At 45.6% G+C, this 22,730-nt stretch overlaps 1 protein-coding gene across 2 annotated transcripts in view; it reads right to left on the reverse strand.

Annotated features, from left to right (window-relative positions):
- GRAMD1A (GRAM domain containing 1A) overlaps positions 1 to 22,730 on the reverse strand; it is a 633,794-nt gene that overhangs the window by 126,855 nt on the left and 484,209 nt on the right. For both annotated transcript variants that reach the window (XM_086930044.1, XM_086930045.1), the window contains exon 3: positions 17,884 to 17,904. In XM_086930044.1, coding sequence (XP_086786170.1) covers positions 17,884 to 17,904 — 21 coding nt within the window. The remainder of the gene's footprint in view (positions 1 to 17,883; positions 17,905 to 22,730) is intronic.

Here is a 22,730-nt window from a genome sequence, read left to right on the forward strand (position 1 = left end):
GAGCGACAGAAGTTCAGTAGGGCTCCATGCGGGGACACTATAATTATACAATTCTACAGTTACTGAGTTTTCCACAAAATTATGGATTTTGAGTGTTTGCCGCACAATAAATTATCTGCTGAATAATTTGTAGATTAAAAAAAAATGCTTGTAGCTCCTGCAGATCAAAAGATACTAAAACGTGTACGTGTCGGTTCACCCTGGAAGGCCCTTCACAAAGGGTGACTGGTCACCGTTCAGTTGCTTATTGCTGATAAATCGGTACTTATCAAGTGAAACCTTTGCCCAGACTGTATTAGCATGTGTAAACAAGCATTGGCAAAGTCAATAGGTCTCACCTATACAAGAGCTGTGGGCTTTGGCAATACATTTTTGCCATGCTGTACACCAGTGTGGCTGCTGTTCAGCATGGCTACAAGTTAATGGTGTGGAGTTTACTGAAGTGGAGTGGAGGGAGTAGATAGTCCTGGGCTGGATTTGTTGGAGTTGAGTACCGTAGAGTGGAGTGGAGTTGGGGGGTTAGAGTGTTGCAGAGGGGAGTCGAGTTCAACAGTTCAGAGGCAGAGAGTGTCGTAGAGTGGAGTAGTGTAGAATGCGCAGAGTGCAGTGACATACAGTGAAGTGCAGAGGGATGGAGTAGAGTGGGTTGTGTTGGAGTGGATTGAGATAGTGAGGTGGATTGGTTGGAGTAGATTGGGGTGGACTGCGGTAGAATGGGTATGTAGGGTGAGGTGGATTGGGTTGGGTGTATTGAAATGGGGTGAGGTGGGGTGGATTGGGCTGGATTGGTTTTGGGTGGGCAGGATTAGAGTAGGGTGGTTTGGAGTGGGGTGCATTAGTGTTGTTCGGAGGGGTGGATTGGATTCGGGTGGAGTGAACTGCATTGGTGTGGATTGAAGTGGGGTGAATTGGAGTGTGATGAGTTGGATGGATTGGACTGAGTGGGGTAGAATTAACTAGGGTGGGGTAGACTGGAGTAGCGTGGGGTGGATTGGACTACAGTGGAGTGGGGTGGGATGTAGTGGGGTGAGGTGGAATGGGGTGTGTTGGAGTGGGGTGGGGTGGGGTGAAATGGAGTGGAGTGGATTAGACTGACGTGGTGTGTGTTGCAGTGGAGTAGACTGGATAGCAGTGGGTTGGATTGGATTGGAGTAAAGTGGATTGGATTGAGTGGGGTGGATTGGATTGAGGTGGATTGGATTGAGAAGGATTGGCAGGCGACATCTGCACTCTCCTCAACCAAGGCCACACGAGGGCCCTCATCCTACTCGACCTCTCCGGAGCCTTCAACACCGTCTCCCACTGCAAACTCACCACCAGACTCCACAACGCCGGCATACAGGGAACTGCCCTAGACTGGATCCGCTCCTTCCTCACCGGCTGAACCCAAAGAATCAGACACCCGCCCTTCCCCTCAGAGCCCACAGAGATCTGCTGCGGAGTACCCCAAGGATCCTCGTTCAGCCCCATGCTCTTCAACATGGACTCAGGGAATTTCAAAAGACGACGAGGCAAAATTAATTATTTAATTTCCCCTCCCCCCAACACCGGGCCCCTCGGCTCTTACCTGCACGGGCTGCGGCTGTGAGCTAGACAATGCCACAAACTGTGACAAGAAAGGCTGTAATTACCAGAATGCACCGGGCTCTTACTGTGAGCCAACAGCTGGATAACAAAAAGGATGTGATAGGTAGCTGAGAACTGGAGAAAGGTACAAGGAAGCAGTGCCCAATGAAAACCAAGCCAATATCTTTAAGGAGGGCACAAGGGGGTTCAACATAGGTTCTGAGGTGAGTGGATGCTAGGCTGGAACCCCTGAGGGACACCCCAGAGGATGGGGACGTGGGGTTATCAGAGAAGCTTCTGCCCATGTTGGCCAGCTGACAGCTCTCCTAGAGAAGGACAGAAAACCATTGCCCTGCAGTCATTGCACGGATGGTGGACAAACGTGCACATCTTCTAGACAGTTCTCTAAAGAATCTGTTATACTAACAGCGGACAGGAACATATGTAAGCTGACAACATGCTGGCGCACATAAGGGACACAGTGTGATTGGTAGATAAAATACAGGAAAAAACTCTAGGCATTTGGAACACCCGAGTCTAGACTGGTGGTGACTGAAGGACCAGTAAATCCAGGTCCAGCCTGCTTGACTGAAAGAAACTGGCAAAGACCTCTTCAAAGTCCTGTCCATCGGATGGGAAATGGAGTTGCTCTGTCGCATCTGCATTAGGTCTACTCATTCTGCTATGCGCAGTCATCCAATGCAGCTGGGTGGGGAAATCCTAACCAGAGGATGTCAGCAGAGCTCTGGATAGTGTTATTGTCAGCACCGGTGGGCTGTGTAAAACAAGTCAAGGCAGTGGGACTGTCCTGATGCCTCTTCATTTTGCAAGGGTGCATGTCTATAACCCAAAAGGATCTTTAAATACCTGGGTGGTATTCACAGCCGACTGTGGCAAAGGGAAGTGCAGTGTAGGATCAAAATGGACGCCATCAAGTTAGGTCATGACAATGATGGTGCACAACTCCCAGGTATGGAAAGTTACAGCTGCAGTATATACTCAGCTTATTCTGGGCAGGGCTAGGGTAAGATGAGGGTTGTTCTGGATGTGCAAGGGTTTATGTTTGGGGACTAAGATTTCCACCCCCTCTGATTAATTCTATATGCACTGTCTTGGTTCAGTAGGCCTCAATGTGAAATTCTGCTCGCAGAGTTTTTTCTATTCTGCGCTAACTTCAGACCACCTCCCAGTGAGATTTCTAGATGCGGGCGGTCGCGGATGGTTGCTACCGCTCGCATTAAGGAAACTGCAGCTAAAGTAGAACATCTACAAGAGCAGCCGAAAGAAGCAGCGGCCTCTTGCGCTGCACATGGTGCCATTCGCGCCGATTTTCCAGCGCAAACAAACACCCAGCGCTAAAAATCTGTGCAACTGGCACAACTCAACACTGCTTGAGGAACTCAACATGAAACTCCGTGAACTCCACCCAGGCCTAGTCGTCAGCTGTGCCATGGGACACTGGTAGCTTCTGAGGGGACGCTTGACAGAGACTTCGGATGTCATTTTACAAAATGGATGATATGTTCATGACCAATAAGTACAATGCATTTTTGTAGGTCAAAGTTATGTTTCGGCAGCTACGAAGTTAAGTTCTCACAGAGACTTGGAACTCATTTTCTGCAATTCAAAAGGTGTTTATAGCAACCGTACCTGACCTAGTAGGAGGAAATAAACCTACCTCAAAAATGTATCTGCCTCTCAGGTTTAATCTTGATCTTGAAAACAAAAAGGTAGACTGTTCGTGCCTCTGAACTACCAGACGACGAATAGAACAAGGAGTGCTTGCAAGTTAAAAAGGTCTATAGTAACGCCAGATTGACAACCATCCTGTTGAACGTCTTGCGCTGTACCTAAACAATCCCTGCCATTTTACACCAGAAGAACCTTACCAGAATTGACACGTGTCCTATATGTGGACACCACGAGGGATGACAAACTGAACGAGGAGCTTAAGAGCTGGAGCCTGTGTGTATCCTGCCAAAGTGTTACAAGGCCAACTTGAGATAGAGCATTTAGCTCAGATTTTATTTGTGGTTCTTTATATAGCGGATTGAGACCCTGGACTTAAATGGAACAAGGATTAGAATATCAGAGGGACAAATAAGGGACAGATCAGAAAACAGCAAATATAGATCTTCAAAAAAGATGGTACTCTATAGTCGCCAAAGTGTATATAACCACGTCACTTTGAGGAAACCCAATGACGTGGCTGGCACCGACTGATATGGTTTAGGTGTTATGCCTTGAAATGAAGTGAAAAAAAGTATAGAGCGCAAACAATTGCCCAAAGGCGTCAAGGCGCTGATAGCCGTTAGTCTTAGGCAGGAGGAGAGGCAGAAGAAAGATTTCAGTCCATTGGAGAGTAAAAAGCCATGTTTTTAGGGCTTTACGAAACAGACCGTGAGCTTGAAGACTGGAGATGAATGAGGAAGAGAATTCCAAAGCCTGGATGCCGCCACCAAAAAGACACTCTCAAATGCACCGACTCTGTATAGTAGTATTTGCAATCAACTTAATAAAGAAAAACATTTAATAATGACTTGGATGGGAATAGCCAAGGTATCAGAGTAATCTGACATCTTCTGGGAACCCGCACCTGAAATTTGGAAAGGCTGAAGTTGCTGTGTGACTGATCAACCACGTCTTCTCTTCAAACGCCGAGTGTGGGTGCCCGCGGTTGATGGTTTGCAGCAAGATGGAGACATCCGTGGTCTGATGGGAAAGCAGTTGAATCTTACTATTTCAAAAATTAAAGACCGAGCGACTGCTGAAAAGCACAGCTTCTCTGTAGACTGGTAAAAGCCATGGAGCGTACCCAGAGCCATTGCTAACAAATAATGTGATATTGACTTTAATGTGAGTTTACTTAAAGTGCTCCTTGTCACGTGCTGATCTGATTGTTTGAGTGGAACCAATACGCATCATTCCCCTCCGGAATAACTTTTGCTGAGATAAGCAAACAACCCCGCCTCCCCCCAGCAGATCAGGTGCAAGGCCTGCAGTGTGAAGTGGAGCCATGTGGTGTGTGGTGCCCACAGGTCTCAGTCTCCGTGCAGGCAGCGACCAGTTAGCGGTCGTCCACCGGCGTCGGTGAGACCAGGTCTGTGGTGAGAAGTGGGATGGTACTCGTCGTGGTGTTGGCAGGTCAAGGTGCAAGCAGCGTTGTCGTTGTTGCTGAAGCGCTGTCATCAGCAGATGATCTGAAATCAGTGGCGCCGACCCCAAGGCTGAGGTGTAACTTTTGAGGGGTTCCCCAAACCACTATGCGCCAACGGCGTGGATGTCAGCTTGCTGCAGCGCCATCGGTGAGACCAGTGTGGCGGTGTGAAGGAAGGTGGGGTGGAATGCAGTTCCCACAGGTTGCAGTGCAAGCAGCGGCTTGGTGGCATCATCGGTGAGACCAGAGTTGCAGTGCAAAGTGCAGCAGTGCCCTCAGCAGTGCCTTCAGGTCACAGAGCCGGCAGCGGCAGCAATGACGGCACCAGGTTGATTTTCCCCTCTGTGGCAGCAAAAACACCCATTTCCAGATGCAGGTACCCAGAGGAAGGCAAAGTATTTGCTATTCCAGAGTCTTCTTAAACAGGTGGCACGCTCTACCTCAAGCCCTTGGAGATACTCAGAAAAAGAAGTTGTAGAAAGTGCAGTCCAGTTCGTTCACTGCCCGAGACAGAAGCAGCCACTGCAGGCCAACACAGCAAAGCACATAGGAAAGGGGTAGTATCTCCTCACAACTTCTCCAGCTCTTCTTCTTGGCAGGTTCCTTAATCCCAAAGAGTCACAAATGTTGGGGTCAAGGAACCAATATTAATACTATATTTCCATTTGAAGTTGGTATCAACAAAGTTCCTGTGGCATCCATAAACAAGTTCTGCCTGGCTCAGTCCAGGTTCACCCCAGAAGGGGGAGACAACTTTGTGAGAGGCAGCCACAGTCCATTCAGATACAAGCGACAACTCCTCCCACTACTCTAAATGCAGCCACGTCTTTTCAGCCTAGCTATGAGTTAATCAGAAAAGGAAGGACACACCTCAACCTCCCCCTTGTGTCTGTCTATTGTGAGGGCAAATCCCCAGCTCCTGTCACTCCAAACACAGACTTTGAATACACAGGGCAGAGAACACAGGATGGCTAAGCAGGAAAATACCCACTTTCTGAAAGGGGCATTTTCAAACACACAACATAAAAATCATCTTTACTAAAATATGTATGTTTAAATTCTGGGTTCAGGAAGCCTAAACTCCATTTCTCTATCTTATTCCAATGGAAAGTAATGCTTGTAAGAAGTTAAAAATTACAAAGTAACAGCGGTCCCCTTCAACACAGATAAGTAGAACAAATCAAAACAGAGATATAATAAAGACAGTTTTTATTTTATCTCTGTGTCGATTTGTTCTTATTTGTGTTGAAAGGGACCACTGTTCCTTTGTAATTACTCATATCCAAGGTCCCTCTTAGATCCATTGAGTTTCCTTGTCTCTTGAAAATATGTAAGATGTTAAAAGTCAGCTCCTATTAAAGCATATAGGACAGACAGCCTTTCAATTGTGCAAAACGAAAAACACAGTATTTCGCCACCAGTACATATAAAACACACCAGTACATGTCCTACCTTTCACACACATTGCATCCTGCCCGTAGGGGTAACTTGGGCCTTCCTGAGGAGTGCCTTACATGTAAGAAAATGGAAGGTTAGGGCTTGGCAAATGGGTGCACTTCCCCGGTGGACATGACAGTAACAATTGGGCACTGACACTGCTGTGGCAGGTCTGAGAAACCTTTGAAAGGCTAATTTAGTAGGTGGCACAACCAGTGCTGCAAGCCCACTAGTAGCTTTTGATTTACAGGCCATGGGCACACACAGTGCACTGTACTAGGGACTTACTAGTAAATCAAATATCCCAATCATGTAAAAGCAATCATAACACAATTTACAGTCAGAGCACTTGCACTTTAACATTGAACGGCAGTGAAAAAGTGCGCTGAGGCACTAAACCAGCAACAAAGAAATCCAGCATACCATCAAAACAGGTGGTCAGAAAGCAAAACGACAGAGGAAAAACGCCAAAAGATGCCAGGTCTAACAGTGGACGAGTGAAAGAATGGGTGAATAGATGGATGAGTGAAAGGATGAATGGATGGATCATGGGTTGATGGATGAGTGAAAGGGTGGATAAGTGAAAGGATGGATAGCTGAGTGAAAGGGAGGATGGATGGATGAAAGGATAGGTGAAATGATGAATGTGTGAACGAACTGATGGATGAGTGAAAATAAAGGGATGGTGGATGGATGGATGGGGAAAGGCAGGATATATGAGCAAAAGATGAATGGATGGATGACTGAAAGGGTGACTGAATCGACAGATGAGTGAAAAGGTGAATGGATGAGTGATAGGATTGGATGGATGAGTGAAAAGGAGAATGGATGAACAGATAAAGTTAAAGGATGGATGAGTGAAAGGGTGAATGAAGAAATTTAGAGTGAAAGGATGGATAGGTTTAGATATGGATTAGTATACGTCTGGATGGAGGGATCGCAATATTACAAGATTAAATATGGGTGAAAGAATGACTATGACAGAATGTGAAATTGCGGATATCAGTGGGTGGGTGGGAGGATAAATCTATAGATGCTTGGGTGGAAGAGACAAGAGAGCTCTTCTGGGGAGGGTTGTGATGACTTGCTTCCCTTTCTTGGTGTTATAAGAGCTTTGGTTCAAAGTGGGGCGTATTTAAATTTTTGGGCTACTCCCTTGTACAGTAGCACGTCTTCTGCACGGTGTTGTAAGAGTAGCCTCATTCTCAGGATGAGCACAACGAAGCAAGAATTTTAGAAATAGTCTAAATAGTTGCCTGTTCCTTAAGCATCTGTTCTTCAAGAGCTTCTCACATTCTAGTCAGTTGAGCAATGACCATGGCTCTTATTTCTGTTAACTATATTAAGTAAAAAATGCACAAAAATGACTTTTGAATGTATGTATTTTGGCATAACATTCTCCAATTGATAGAGGATAGAAGCTCTGGTCCGTTGAAATGGCAATTGACATGCATTATTTTGTTTTTTATATTGTCTATTTTTTGCATTAAACACACGCTAAACCTTATAGGATACTCTGAGTGTTGTATTTTTGTTTTTCCAAGTACATCGAAGACTTGGTCGGAATTTTGAAAATACTTTTTCAATATGGAACCACTCCACGCATGCTTGGATTCGGGACTTGGACAGGCCTGTAAGGAAGCTATGGAAACCCACCCAAAAGACATATGGGGCAGTCAGTCAACAGTCTCCCTTATTGACAGCTGGCCTATTTTACTACATTATTGATTCTTCACTCGACTCTGGCACTAACTAACAGCTGCTGAAGGGCTCATCGCTTAAGATGAGACTCTGGCCCCAGGGAGGCGGGATAGTCACTTCTGAGCTGATACAGTGTAAGGCCATTATGGTCTCGCAGTGAAACCCTGCTCCTGGTTAAAAAGTTAAAAAGTGAACTTTTTAAACACATTTTGCTGATGGAGGGCGCAGGGCACCGCTGCGAAGGGCCGTCTTTGCTTGCTTGGGAGGCCTGGTGCTGGAAATTATGAAACATACCCCAGAGCTGCTTCTGGTTTCCTGGCCGGGTACTGTATCACCCTTCTGAAGACCTTATATAGGAGACTAAAGGTAGTATTGTTCCAGGGAATAGACCAGAAGTCTGTCCTCTTGTTACACTGTCTCTTGCCTTGCACTGAGTAATAGAAATTTCTAAGACAAATTAGAGGTCAACATTTATAAGCTGCTGAGTCCCTTATGAGTTTAGGTAATCTGTGTTTTTGTGAAAGGTCCAAAGAAAAATTGTTCCTGGAATAATTTTGATAACAAAGTTCAGTAAAACTCCTAGAGCTTCTCTAGATGCGAGCCTTCAGTTCACGCAGTTTCTCAAAGTCCTCTCAGCATCAAACCTCGGGCGGAGGCGTTCATTCACAGGCCAGGGCTCTTACTGACCCTTCTCTCACACTGCCCTCGAGAACAACTCTTCTAGGCATCTTGGCATCCCTACTATAGGCCTGGCTCGCGCTGCAGCTTCTGACGAGAACATGGCGTGACCAGCACTTGCTAGCCTTCCGCAGTCATGAGACCGACTTCTGCCAGCCCTGCCAGACTGATATATAATGGCCTCCTCTCTACTTCTACCAACATTGATCGGCTTGGACGTGCACAGCTACGAGGCCACATGGGACTGATCAGAGTCTAACTGTAGTATATGAGCAACACGAGACTTGCTCCGCCCCAGCCCTTCCACACTTTCCATAAGGAGGAGTCATTGTTTTGAAACATTTTGGAAATTAATGCCATTTGACACTCTTGAAAATTTGGGTTCTGTTAAGTCTTTAGTTGAACCAGTTGTGTCTGACTACCTCTTAGTGTACCCCCTGGATTGAATAGGAGGACACTGCTGCAATATTGTTTTCTGAGTGAAAAAGAAAATTATTTATGATCTTTTTTGATTTTTGTATGAAGTGTATATGTTGTTTTTTGTTTGCATTCATTGTGTATAGGTGTGTTCATATGTATGTATATTTGTGTATAGTGAAAAAATGTTGATTAAAAAAAGTAGTGGAGAGTAATTCTGCTTGATTACAATAAATAAAATGTGTAATCATGTCCTCGTCTGCTAGTGATGATGTTTATAATTTGTTAGTGACATACCAGTGGACATATGACACAAACAGTAGGAGAATTTAGAATCACCTATTTGAGAAATAGTTAGATATATTTTTTCCTCCTTTTTGCAGTTTTCTGTACTTCCAGGCTTTTACGCATTAACTCCGCCAGCATCAGGAGGCCCAGGTATTACCGGCGTAGGGCCAAAATACAATGTGACTGTAGACCGGTAGCTCGCTCCCTTTAGGACCCGGGGGCAGGGGTGCACCCGACACCAAGGAAAGGCCGCGTGGCCTTTGTTGACTGAGGGGCAAAGTGTTGTTGACAAGTGACAGGAAGGAAAGGAACATCCTTAGCGGCCAGGCTGCTTCGCCTCACAATGACCCCCGCCCTCTCCCTTATGAGACGTGTCTCCCACCTCCACGCCCACTCCAAGGAGGCGAGGTTGCATGTCTGCCTTGCACTGCCACCCTTGAATCATTTATGAACGGCATGAATCTTTTATCTGTTTCCAGTACCTTAGGGAGATCGACAGCAGGGGCCGAGGGAGGCCCAGCACTCAGAGAAGGGCGGGCCCTATTGTGCACGGCATCGCCCCAGGGGGCCCTCCTGCAATCCAGCCCCTGCCAAGCAGATGCTGCTGCGTGTACCGTTCATATTAAGTGTGTGAAGGAAGCTTGCAGTGCTGCAGATAATCATACAGCAATATGTTTGTGTATGTAGGAATTGCTGCATTTGAACCAAGCAAGTGCTTTTGCATGTATTGTTCACATTATGTGTGCAAAGGAATCTGGTAGTGCTGCTGCTGCTCAGGCAGTATTCCATATATTTATGATTACAGCTGTTAGGCCTCTCCTGCATTTGGGCCAAGCAGGTGCTGCTGCATGCACTGTTCATATGATCTGAGTAAAGGTGAGTTAAGGAAGCTTGCAGTACTGCTGCACATACTGTTCATATTATGTGAGTAAAGGAAGCTTGCAGTACTGCTGCACATACTGTTCATATTATGTGCGTAAAGGACGCTTGCAGTGTTTCTGCCTGTACTGTTCATATTATGTGAGCAAAGGAAGCTTGCAGTGTTGCTGCCTGTACAATTCATATTATGTGAGTAAAGAAAGCTTGCGGTACGGCTGCACATACTGTTCATATTATGTGAGTAAAGGAAGCTTGCAGTGCTGCTGCCTGTGCTGTTCATATTATGTGAGTAAAGAAAGCTTGCAGTGCTGCTGCCTGTGCTGTTCATATTATGTGAGTAAAGGAAGCTTGCAGTACTGCTGCACATACTGTTCATATTATGTGAGTAAAGGAAGCTTGCAGTACTGCTGCACATACTGTTCATGTTATGTGAGTAAAGGAAGCTTGCAGTGCTGCTGCCTGTACTGTTCATATTGTGTAAGTCAAGGAAGCTTGCAGTGTTGCTGCCTGTACTGTTCATATTATGTGAGTAATGGAAGCTTGCAGTGCTGCTGCCAGTACTGTTCATATTATGTGAGTAAAGAAAGCTTGCAGTGTTGCTGCCTGTATTGTTCATATTATGTGAGTAAAGGAAGCTTGCAGTGCTGCTGCCTGTACTGTTCATATTATGTGAGTAAAGGAAGCTTGCAGTGCTACTGCCTTTGCTGTTCATATTATGTGAGTAAAGGAAGCTTGCAGTACTGCTGCACATACTGTTCATATTATGTGAGTAAAGGAAGCTTGCAGTGCTACTGCCTTTGCTGTTCATATTATGTGAGTAAAGGAAGCTTGCAGTACTGCTGCACATACTGTTCATATTATGTGAGTAAAGGAAGCTTGCAGTACTGCTGCACATACTGTTCATATTATGTGAGTAAAGGAAGCTTGCAGTGCTACTGCCTGTACTGTTCATATTATGTGCGAGTAAAGAAAGCTTGCAGTACTGCTGCACATACTGTTCATATTATGTGAGTAAAGGAAGCTTGCAGTACTGCTGCACATACTGTTCAGATTATGTGTGCAAATGAAGCTGGCACTGCTGCCGCTGCTCAGGCAGTAATCCATGTATTTGTGTATGCAGCTCTTGCTAGGCCTCTCCTGCATTTGAGCCAAGCAGGTGCTGCTGCATGCACCGTTCATATTATGTAGTAAAGGAAGCTTGGAGTGCTACTGCCTGTACTGTTCATATTATGTGAGTAAAGGAAGCTTGAAGTGCTGCTGCCTGTACTGTTCATATTATGTGAGTAAAGGAAGCTTGCGGTGCTGCTGCCTGTGCTATTCATATTATGTGAGTAAAGGAAGCTTGCAGTGCTGCTGCGCATACTGTTCATTTTATGTGAGTAAAGGAAGCTTGCAGTACTGCTGCACATACTGTTCATATTATGTGAGTAAAGGAAGCTTGCAGTGCTGCTGCGCATACTGTTCATTTTATGTGAGTAAAGGAAGCTTGCAGTACTGCTGCACATACTGTTCATATTATGTGAGTAAAGGAAGCTTGCAGTTCTGCTGCACATACCGTTGATATGTGAGTAAAGGACGCTTGCAGTGCTGATGCCTGTGCTGTTCATATTATGTGAGTAAAGAAAGCTTGCAGTACTGCTGCACATACTGCTCATATTATGTGAGTAAAGGAAGCTTGTAGTACTGCTCCACATACTGTTCATATTACGTGAGTAAAGGAAGCTTGCAGTACTGCTGCACACACTGTTTGTATTATGTGAGTAAAGGAAGCTTGCACTACTGCAGCACATACTGTTCATATTATGTGAGTAAAGGAAGCTTGCAGTACTGCTGCACATACTGTTCATACTATGTGAGTCAAAGAAGTTTGCAGTACTGCTGCACATACTGTTCAGATTATGTGTGCAAATGAAGCTGGCAGTGCTGCCGCTGCTCAGGCAGTAATCCATGTATTTGTGTATGCAGCTGTTGCTAGGCCTCTCCTGCATTTGAGACAAGCAGGTGCTGCTGCATGCACCGTTCATATTATGTAGGTAAAGGAAGTTTGCAGTGCTGCTGCCTGTACTGTTCATATTATGTGGGGAAAGGAAGCTTGCAGTGCTGCTGCCTGTGCTATTCATATTATGTGAGTAAAGGAAGCTTGCAGTGCTGCTGCACATACTGTTCATGTTATGTGAGTAAAGGAAGCTATCAGTACTGCTGCACATACTGTTTATATTATGTGAGTAAATGAAGCTTGCAGTTCTGCTGCACGTACTGTTCATATCATGTGAGTAAAGGAAGCTTGCAGTGCTGTAGCACACACTGTTTATATTATGTGTATATGGGAAGCTTGCAGTGCTGCTGCCTGTACTGCTCGTATTATGTGAGTAAAGGGAGCTTGCAGTGCTGCTGCCTGTACTGTTCATATTATGTGCGTAATGGAAGCTTGAAGTGCTGCTGCCTGTACTGTTCATATTATGTGAGTAAAGGAAGCTTGCAGTGCTGTAGCACACACTGTTCATATTATGTGTATATGGGAAGCTTGCAGTGCTGCTGCCTTTACTGCTCGTATTATGTGAGTAAAAGGAGCTTACAGTGCTGCTGCCTGTACTGCTTGTATTATGTGAGTAAAGGGAGATTGCAGTGCTGCTGCAAGTACTGTACACATGTCTGTAAAGGAAGCTTACAGTGCTGCTGCATGTACGGCTCATATTGTGTGCGTAAAGGAAGCATTCAGTGCTGCTGCACATACTGTTCATATTATGTGAGTAAAGGAAGCTTGCAGTGCTGCTGCCCATACTGTTCATATTATGTGAGTAAATTAAGCTTGCAGTGTTGCTGCCCGTACTGTTCAGATTATATGAGTAAAGGAAGCTTGCAAACCTGCTGCACATACTGTTTATATTATGTGAGTAAAGGGAGCTTGCAGTGCTGCTGCCTGTACTGCTCGTATTATGGGTGTAAATGCAACTTGCAGTGCTGATGCCTGTACTGCTCATATGTGTGTAAATGGAGCTTGTAATGCCACTTATATTATGACTGTAAATGAAGTCTGCAGTGCTGCTGCATGTACTGGTTATATTATGTGTGTAAATGAAGCTTTCAGTGCTGCTCATACAGTAATGTGTTTATTTGTGTATGGTATGCCTCTGCTGCATCTGAGCCTAGCTGGTGCTGCTGCATGTGCTGTTCATATTTTGTATGTAAAAGAAGCTTGAAGTTATGCTGCTACTCATGTAGTAATGTGTTTATTTGTGTTTGTAGCTGCTGCGGTGCTTCTTCTACATTTGAGCCATGGAGATGCTGTTGAGTGTACTGCTAATATTAAGTGTGTAAATGGAGCTTGCAGTGCTGCTGCATGTATTGTTCATGTGTGTGTAAAGGAAGTGTCAGTGCTGCTGCATGTACTGTTCATGTGTGCATAAAGAAAGCTTCAGTGCTGCTGCATGTACTGTTCATGTGTGCGTAAAGGAAGCTTGCAGTGGTCCAAAAAGAAAGCTTCAGTGCTGCTGCATGTACTGTTCATATGTGCATAAAGGAAGCATGCAGTGGTCCTGCACATACTGCTCAATATTATGTGTCTAAAGGGAGCTTGCAGTGCTGCTGCATGTATTCATATTATGTGTGTAAAGGAAGCTTGCAGTGCTGCTGCATGCATTGTTCATATTATGTGAGTAAAGGAAGCTTGCAGTGCTTCTGCACATACTGTTCATATTATGTGAGTAAAGGGAGCTTGCAGTGCTGCTGCCTGTACTGCTCGTATTATGGGTGTAAATGCAACTTGCAGTGCTGATGCCTGTACTGCTCATATGTGTGTAAATGGAGCTTGTAATGCCACTTATATTATGACTGTAAATGAAGTCTGCAGTGCTGCTGCATGTACTGGTTATATTATGTGTGTAAATGAAGCTTTCAGTGCTGCTCATACAGTAATGTGTTTATTTGTGTATGGTATGCCTCTGCTGCATCTGAGCCTAGCTGGTGCTGCTGCATGTGCTGTTCATATTTTGTATGTAAAAGAAGCTTGAAGTTATGCTGCTACTCATGTAGTAATGTGTTTATTTGTGTTTGTAGCTGCTGCGGTGCTTCTTCTACATTTGAGCCATGGAGATGCTGTTGAGTGTACTGCTAATATTAAGTGTGTAAATGGAGCTTGCAGTGCTGCTGCATGTATTGTTCATGTGTGTGTAAAGGAAGTGTCAGTGCTGCTGCATGTACTGTTCATGTGTGCATAAAGAAAGCTTCAGTGCTGCTGCATGTACTGTTCATGTGTGCGTAAAGGAAGCTTGCAGTGGTCCAAAAAGAAAGCTTCAGTGCTGCTGCATGTACTGTTCATATGTGCATAAAGGAAGCATGCAGTGGTCCTGCACATACTGCTCAATATTATGTGTCTAAAGGGAGCTTGCAGTGCTGCTGCATGTATTCATATTATGTGTGTAAAGGAAGCTTGCAGTGCTGCTGCATGCATTGTTCATATTATGTGAGTAAAGGAAGCTTGCAGTGCTTCTGCACATACTGTTCATATTATGTGAGTAAAGGAAGCTTGCAGTACTGCTGCACATACTGTTCATATGAGTAAAAATGAAGCTTCAGTGCTATTGCTTGCACTGTTCTTGTGTGTGTAAAGAAAGCTTCAGTGCTGCTGCACATAATGTTCAGATTATGTGAGTAAAGGAAGCTTGCAGTACTGCTGCACATACTGTTCATATTATGTGAGTTAAGAAAGCTTGCAGTACTGCTGCACATACTGTTCATATTATGTGAGTAAAGGAAGCTTGCAGTACTGCTGCACATACTGTTCATATTATGTGAGTAAAGGAAGCTTGCAGTACTGCTGCACATACTGTTCATATTATGTGAGTCAAGGAAGCTTGCAGTACTACTGCACATACTGTTCATATTATGAGTAAAATGAAGCTTCAGTGCTATTGCATGCACTGTTAATGTGTGTGTAAAGAAAGCTTCAGTGCTGCTGCACATAATGTTCATATTATGTGAGTAAAGGAAGCTTGCAGTACTGCTGCACATACTGTTCATATTATGTGAGTAAAGGAAGCTTGCAGTACTGCTGCACATACTGTTCATATTATGTGAGTAAAGGAAGCTTGCAGTGCCGCTTCACATATTGCTCATGTTATGTGTCTAAAGGGAGCTGGCAGTGCTGCTGCATGTACTGTTCATATTATGAGTTTAAAAGAGCCTTGTAGTGCTGCTGCATACACTGTTCAGATTATGTGTGTAAATGGAGCATGCAGTGCCGGTGCATGTACTGTTCATATTATGTGTGTAAAGGAAGCTTGTAGTGCTCCTCATGCAGTAATGTGTTTATTTGTGTATGCTATGCCTCTGCTGCATTTAAGCCTACCAGGTGCTCCTGTATGTATGGGGTTATTTGTGAATGTAGTTGCTGCTGTACCTCTCCAGCACAAGACAAGCAGGATCTACTGCATGTAATGTTCATGTTAAGTGCTTGAGGGAAATTCGTGCTGAGGCCTTTGGTTCACCACTGTTATGGAGCCTGAGATGTCCCTCTACTCCATGTTAGCAATGCCTGTGATGCTGCATGTACTTGTCATGCTCTGTTCTAGAAGGGATTTGGTGCAGATGTTCTTTGCATGATATATGTGTGTCGCAGCGCATGTGAGTGAAGCTTGCTCAATGGTAAATGTATATGTCATGCTACTTCCTTGGACTCCACTCTTCTTCATGACAGTTGCTGCATTTGACATTGTCACTGGTGCGTGTTTGGCTTTCGCCCATGCTGCGCCTGCGCAGTGTAACTAAAGTTCAGTGGTGTAGGAGACACTACCTTTCTGGGGGAGGGGGCAAGGAAGCTTTGTGTACTTTCCATTGATCCTACTGAAAGCGCCTGCTGTCTGAGAGCCGCAAACTTTGATAAATGTATACAGTTGCATAGTTCTGAAGTGAAAAAGCAGCAAAGGAGGGTGTGCCCTCACAGTCTGTAACTATGCTATAGTGTTAAATATATTCTGTAAAGTAAATAGAAAATACGTGCAAAAACGTGAACCTTGCATTTTCATTCACCAAGTAAACAAGGTTTGAAGAGAAAAAAGGAAGAATAAATGAAAGTTTCTTAGTAACATTCACAAACCTTAAAATGCAATTGAACTAATCGGAAACCATTCTTGTTGCTGCAGATAGTTATAATAAAATCATTAACTTTTGTTTCAAAAACCAGCTATTGTCTTGCACCCCTCAGTGTGGAGAACAAATTATTTTTCTGTATGTCAAATGATTACCTCATCTCTTTATATATGTTACATAGGGACAGGTGTGGCGCCGCGGCCAGGGCAACTGACGCTGGAATCTGGGGATCACGGTTCGATCGCCGGCGGCCGATTAGCCCAGCACCATGTGACTCTGGGCAATATGTGGATTATTATTATTATTATTATTATTATTGCATATGGAATGAATCAGTCTATTCTGGGACATAATTGACCTTAACCAAGTTTTCAGTTGGTGAAGAACAATTAGGTTTCTTTCAGCCTCAAATAAGATACTGTAATAACTAAGATAACTTCTTGTGGCTTCTCAACCTATGTAAAGATGCTCTCTCTGTTGGTAGCATTTTAACAAAGTATGTCTGCAAATTCTGTCCCTGACGAGTACGTGAACATACATTTCTTGGTATTGAGCAACTGTGTCTTGTGTGTTTCTCTGAGCCCATTTTTGAGGTTTCAGTCCATACCACCCTTCTCTATAATAAGCCCTCAGACTTTTTGAAAGATGAAGCTAAAATCACTCATTGAATTGTAATGGCTGTGATTACTGCATCATGCCGTAATGAAGAAACCATCCCTTTATTTCCTCGACTAAACCTTGAATCGCCCACTGTTGCTACTCTTGAAGAGTTAGTTGTATAAAGGCTTATTGAATTGTATTTTAAGAGTGTCTTAAGCAATTGGTCACTAATAATAAAAACAGTATCTCTTGGACTCAGCCCTCTTTGTAGAGTCACCCCCAAAGTTTTGCCTTCTACCCTACTGTTTTCCGAACCAGCTTTCAGGACTCTGTGCACTTTATTACTGCTAAACATTGCTAAAGTGCACTCTCCTTTTAAACATGCCAAAATTGCCTTACATCCAGTTGGCACATTAAATTTACCTATAAATCCCTAGTAAAGTGGTACTACATGTTATATCAGGGCATGTAAATTAAATGCTACTAGTGGGCCTCTTCTTCGATCCCCATGGAAGACTCCCTGCTAAAAAGGAATCGCCTCAAATCAGGTTCTCCTTCAGATCCAGGTCCCACTTTTATTCTATCTCGCTGGCAGAGACTATTAACCCACTGGTGATTCAGCTGGTAACATCCCCCTCTCTTCAGCTACTGTGGAACATATCAGATGAGCATCCTCAGTGTCATCAAAGCTGCAGCAGCCGGGGTTACAGTACACGAGGGGGTGGGAAAGGGGATCTGAAATCCTTTTATTGCAATGCGCTCTGTGTGCTTGGATTTGGGGAAAAAGACATGCTGAATTTCAGTCAGCAGCCCGTTGAAATTAAATTCGGTTTTCAATTCCGATGTCTTTAATGGACTGAAAAAAAGAATGAAGTTTAAACAGGGACTGCCTCGCTGTCTCTTTTAAAGTTTCAGGGTCGTTTCTTTCCCCCAACTCTTGTCCCGTGTCCCCTCACCTCCAAAATCTGGGGGAGGGGGGGGGTGGGGGGGAGGATGGATAAATCCCCCACAGTTCCTAAGCCTATGCTAAAGTTGAGCTTTGAAAATCAAAGAGAAATAAAAAAAACACTTACGCTGTACCAGCTCTGCATCTTCTGAAAGAAAAGAAAAAAAACAAAATCAGAAAAATTGAGCATTGAATATAGTCATATTTCTGGCCATAACTCTTCCCTCCAGCCCTTTAACATCAGGCATCGACCAAGAACATGAAACAACAAGAAACGTGGACACGCATTATGACAACCAGGGTGTTAGAAGATAGACCAGCACACACCCAAGGGGAAGATTTGGGAAGAGTGGGGAGGGCCAGCACATACTCACAGCCAGGCACAGGAGAGAAGAGGGGAGAGGACAAGCACATACTCACAGCCAGGCCCAGGAGAGAAGAGGGGAGAGGACAAGCACACACTCACAGCCAGGAGAGAAGAGGGGAGAGGACAAGCACATACTCACAGCCAGGCCCAGGAGAGAAGAGGGGAGAGGACAAGCACACACTCACAGCCAGGAGAGAAGAGGGAAGAGGACAAGCACATTCTCACAGCCAGGAGAGAAGTGGGGAAAGGACAAGCACACACTCACAGCCAGGAGAGAACAAGCACACACAACACAACCAGGAGAGAAGAGTCCCAGCACACACTCACAGCCAGGAGAGAAGAGGGGAGAGGACAAGCACACACTCACAGCCAGGAGAGAAGAGGGGAGAGGACAAGCACATACTCACAGCCAGGAGAGAAGAGGGGAGAGGACAAGCACATACTCGCAGCCAGGAGAGAAGAGGGGAGAGGACAAGCACACACTCGCAGCCAGGAGAGAAGAGGGGAGAGGACAAGCACACACTCGCAGCCAGAAGAGAAGAGGGGAGAGGACAAGCACATACTCACAGCCAAGAGAGAAGAGGGGAGAGGACAAGCACACACTCACAGCCAGGAGAGAACAAGCACACACAACACAGCCAGGAGAGAAGAGTCCCAGCACACACTCACAACCAGGAGGGGAGAGGACAAGCACACACTCACAGCCAGGAAAGAAGAGGGGAGAGGGCAAGCACACACTCACAGCCAGGAGAGAAGAGGGGAGAGGACAAACACATACTCACAGCCAGGAGAGAAGAGGGGAGAGGACAAGCACATACTCACAGCCAGGAGAGAAGAGGGGAGAGGACAAGCACACACTCACAGCCAGGAGAGAAGAGGGGAGAGGACAAGCACATACTCACAGCCAGGAGAGAAGAGGGAAAAGGACAAGCACATACTCACAGCCAGGAGAGAAGAGGGGAGAGGACAAGCACATACTCACAGCCAGGAGAGAAGAGGGGAGAGGACAAGCACATACTCACAGCCAGGAGAGAAGAGGGGAGAGGACAAGCACACACTCACAGCCAGGAGAGAACAAGCACACACAACACAGCCAGGAGAGAAGAGTCCCAGCACACACTCACAGCCAGGAGGGGAGAGGACAAGCACACACTCACAGCCAGGAAAGAAGAGGGGAGAGGGCAAGCACACACTCACAGCCAGGAGAGAAGAGGGGAGAGGACAAACACATACTCACAGCCAGGAGAGAAGAGGGGAGAGGACAAGCACATACTCACAGCCAGGAGAGAAGAGGGGAGAGGACAAGCACACACTCACAGCCAGGAGAGAAGAGGGGAGAGGACAAGCACATACTCACAGCCAGGAGAGAAGAGGGAAAAGGACAAGCACATACTCACAGCCAGGAGAGAAGAGGGGAGAGGACAAGCACATACTCACAGCCAGGAGAGAAGAGGGGAGAGGACAAGCACATACTCACAGCCAGGAGAGAAGAGGGGAGAGGACAAGCACATACTCACAGCCAGGAGAGAAGAGGGGAGAGGACAAGCACACACTCACAGCCAGGAGAGAAGAGGGGAGAGGACAAGCACACACTCACAGCCAGGAGAGAAGAGGGGAGAGGACAAGCACATACTCACAGCCAGGAGAGAAGAGGGGAGAGGACAAGCACACACTCACAGCCAGGAGAGAAGAGGGGAGAGGACAAGCACACACTCACAGCCAGGAGAGAAGAGGGGAGAGGACAAGCACACACTCACAGCCAGGAGAGAAGAGGGGAGAGGACAAGCACATACTCACAGCCAGGAGAGAAGAGGGGAGAGGACAAGCACACACTCACAGCCAGGAGAGAAGAGGGGAGAGGACAAGCACACACTCGCAGCCAGGCCCAGGAGAGAAGAGGGGAGAGGACAAGCACATACTCACAGCCAGGAGAGAAGAGGGGAGAGGACAAGCACATACTCACAGCCAGGAGAGAAGAGGGGAAAGGACAAGCACATACCCACAGCCAGGAGAGAAGAGGGGAGAGGACAAGCACATACTCACAGCCAGGAGAGAAGAGGGGAAAGGACAAGCACACACTCACAGCCAGGAGAGAAGAGTCCCAGCACACACACACAGCCAGGAGAGGACCAGCACACATACATAGAACTAGGATGTGAGAGGAGAGGATCAGCACACACTCAAAGCCAGGATGCGAGAAGAGAGGAGAGGTCCAGCATATGCTCACAGCCAGGAGAGCAGTTTCGGGAGGATCAACACACACTTGCAGCCAGGATGTGAGAGGAGAGGCGAGAACAAGCACACACTCAGAGCCAGGAGAGAAAAGGACCAGCACACACACACAGACTGGAGAGAAAAGGACCAGCACACACACACACAGACTGGAGAGAAAAGGACCAGTACACACTCACAGACTGGAGAGAAAAGGACCAGCACACACTCACAGACTGGAGAGAAAAGGACCAGCACACACTCACAGACTGGAGAGAAAAGGACCAGCACACACTCACAGACTGGATGTGAGAAGAGAGGGGAAGACCAGCACACACACACACACACAGGATGAGAGAAGAGGACCAGCACACAATTATAGCCAGAAGAGGGCCAATGCATACTCACAGCCAGGAGAGAAGAGGACAAGCACCAACTCACAGCCAGATTTAAGAAGACAGAGGACGACAAGCACACAATCACAGCCAGGAGAGAGAGACCCGCAAACAAACACCAGAAGAGGGCCATCACACACTCATAGCCAGAAGAGGACAAGCACACTCTCACAGCCAGGCGAGGACCAGCACACACTCACAGCCAGGAGAGGTGAGGACCAGCGCACACTCACAGCCAGGAGAGGAACAGCACATACTCACATTGAAGAGAGAAGAGGACCATCACAGACTCACAGCCAGGGCAGAACCAGCACACATTTGCTGCCAGGATGTGAGAAGGTTGAATAGGACCAGCACACACTCACAACCAGGATGTGAGATATAAGGAGGGAGACCCTATAACATTAGTCTACTTATCCCCCAAGTTAAGTTGCAGTGTTAAAACACTAAGTGTATTCCATCTGATAATCACTGCATGTCACTCCTGTGCGTCGACCTTTAATCTTACAACTTACACCCTGCATTGTTTCCGGGCCTCTGGTTTTTGACAGGGGCTCTACTAAATACTATCTGCCATTTCATTCTAACTGCTTCCTAGCTTTCCACTCCCTTGAAGCTGTTATGACCTTTATCAAAAAGAGTATCTTAACTTACCCTATCCTCCTCCTCCTCCATGGTGACCCCCATGAATACATAAAGGAGTGACGGAAAGAGGGCCCAAGCCCATGGCAGCCAACTTGGCGCCTTTTGCATAACAGACATAATCCCATCACCGTCAGAGCCGGCTGATTGTACTCACCAAGTTCTTTACCTTGTTTACATTCTCAACACAATGTTTAACTAGGCTTTTGTGAGCGACGGTATTGCAGTGATAATGCACTTATTGACAGAAGCAATCTACACGGACTTAAATAATTCACTCAGTACACGATCACTGCAATATTGCCTAGCTAAACATTGTGTTGAGAATGTAATGTAATGTAACTTAATGTTTAAATACAAACATTACATTTGCAAATGTTGACATCCCCCCTATGTTAAGATACTGGATACAATAATTTATTTTATGCCGAACTTACTTGACAAAACATGCGCTGTCTGTTGCGAGACATATCGTGGGCTTACCAGAACACGTACGGCTTGGATCCCACCCATCGCTTACCATTGGCTGGCTTTTGGTAAGTCATTTGCCTGCTTCTTCTTCCTTATTGATAACCCCTCCTTAGGAGGGCTTATCAATAATGTGTCCCTTCTGTGAGGCATAGCCTCATTGACATCTCTTCGATTGGCTTGTTTCAATAAATCCACTGGTTGCCATTTATACACTACTTTTTTATTTGGGGTTAAGTACTCAAGATGGGTGCATGTGTTTTTCAGCTATCTCCCTCATGTTCTTCTCCATCCCTGCATTCACATTTGCTCACTTTCACCTTTATGCTTCAGTACGCTCCCCTCCATGTTGTGCTTGCCCTCGTATACTTTCCTGCTTGCTTCTCCACCCATGCCAGCCTCCTCTTTTACCCGTTGCTTCCGCTCCTCACCCCTACCCTTTGTGTTGCTGCCTCCCACCCACAACCTCTTTCGTTTTTCCTGTTGCTTCTCCTCACCAATTACAACCTTGGTTACTTCTGATTCCCCCACGTTACTTCCTACCGGCCGCACCCTCCTTGTTGTCTCCACCCGTGTTAAAATAAAATAAAAAAAAGTTGAATCAAAGTATTTTTTATTTTTTTTTATTTATCTACCATTCCAACTAATAAAGGAAAAGCCTTCATGTCATTTTGTAGGCACACCCCCTTGAGTGGTGCGTGCAACTACAAAATGAGGCGACCACTACTTTCTTTTTTACATTTTCTTTTTTAGCCATGCTGCACAGCTTTGGGGGTGCTGTACATCAGAGCAACAAATCATTGGTAAATTCAACAGATCTCAAAGGTGAAAAGGTACTGCCTTTGCCAAAGCTTGTATTAAAACAACTATTGTGCTGTCTTATGGGTGTGA

Source organism: Lissotriton vulgaris, chromosome 7 (assembly GCF_964263255.1).
Source record: "Lissotriton vulgaris chromosome 7, aLisVul1.2, whole genome shotgun sequence".
Taxonomy (NCBI): Eukaryota; Metazoa; Chordata; class Amphibia; order Caudata; family Salamandridae; genus Lissotriton; species Lissotriton vulgaris.